Consider the following 822-nt stretch of genomic DNA (forward strand, 5'->3'; position numbering starts at 1 on the left):
AACTATGAATTCACTTCGACATTTCATCGCTGAACATGCAGTGGACTTTAAAAACTTCAAAGTCCAATTTAAACAAAAGCTAATATGAGAAATGTTTAAACGCTTCACAAATTATTATACTTGAATAGAAAAATGCGAGCCATTTTAAAATTTCCATCAATTACTTTCATCTCTAATGACAGGGCAAATAATAATTTCACTTATTAAAACTTTTTATTCATATTTCACAGAAATGAATGTAAAAAATATACGCACATTACACGTTGAACAATTCCATGCGCTTACCATTGTTCTGAACAAAAATGACAACTTTCTTTTTTCAATAGTAAAAGAGTGAAAAATTTGACTTAAAAACTATAAATAGAAAATGGTAAAAAAAATTCAAATAAATTCGGCAGCATGCTAAATTATGAGAACGCGAAAAATAAATTCCGCTTTCCAAGAGGAGATTGAGTTGATCGCTTCGAGATGCAACACTGACACAATGGCGTCGTCCAGTGCGGCCATCATCATCCGAAGCAGAGACTGCGACTTCACGCTGAACTTGTAATCAATCTACAAACACAACTGACAATACAACAAATACAGTAACAATGATTCGCAGGCGCAATACCACATCGGCGCTCATGAACAATCGCAAACTGACCACGCTTGAATTTTCCACGAGCAAATCTTCCGGCAAACTGCAGCAACGCTTTGCACGTCGCCGACGCAATTCGTCTACAGAAGCAGCAAAGCTCTCACGTTCTCTAAAAAATACAAACAGAAACGATAATTTCCATCATGTTAGCGTTGATTAGCCATGAGTCACTTTAAAAAAAA

At 35.6% G+C, this 822-nt stretch overlaps 1 protein-coding gene across 1 annotated transcript; it reads right to left on the bottom strand.

The window, feature by feature from the left end:
* Positions 1–402: 402 nt before the first annotated feature.
* Positions 403–749, bottom strand: Tsp_15494 (putative indole-3-glycerol phosphate synthase; the record flags this gene model as incomplete). Its single annotated transcript, XM_003366262.1, has 2 exons — positions 403–555; positions 587–749. Coding segments are annotated over 2 exons (316 nt in total), but the record flags the coding sequence as incomplete, so codon positions are not given.
* Positions 750–822: the final 73 nt, after the last annotated feature.

The sequence above is a fragment of the Trichinella spiralis genome (assembly GCF_000181795.1).
Source record: "Trichinella spiralis strain ISS 195 chromosome Unknown Scfld6286, whole genome shotgun sequence".
Classification (NCBI taxonomy): Eukaryota; Metazoa; Nematoda; class Enoplea; order Trichinellida; family Trichinellidae; genus Trichinella; species Trichinella spiralis.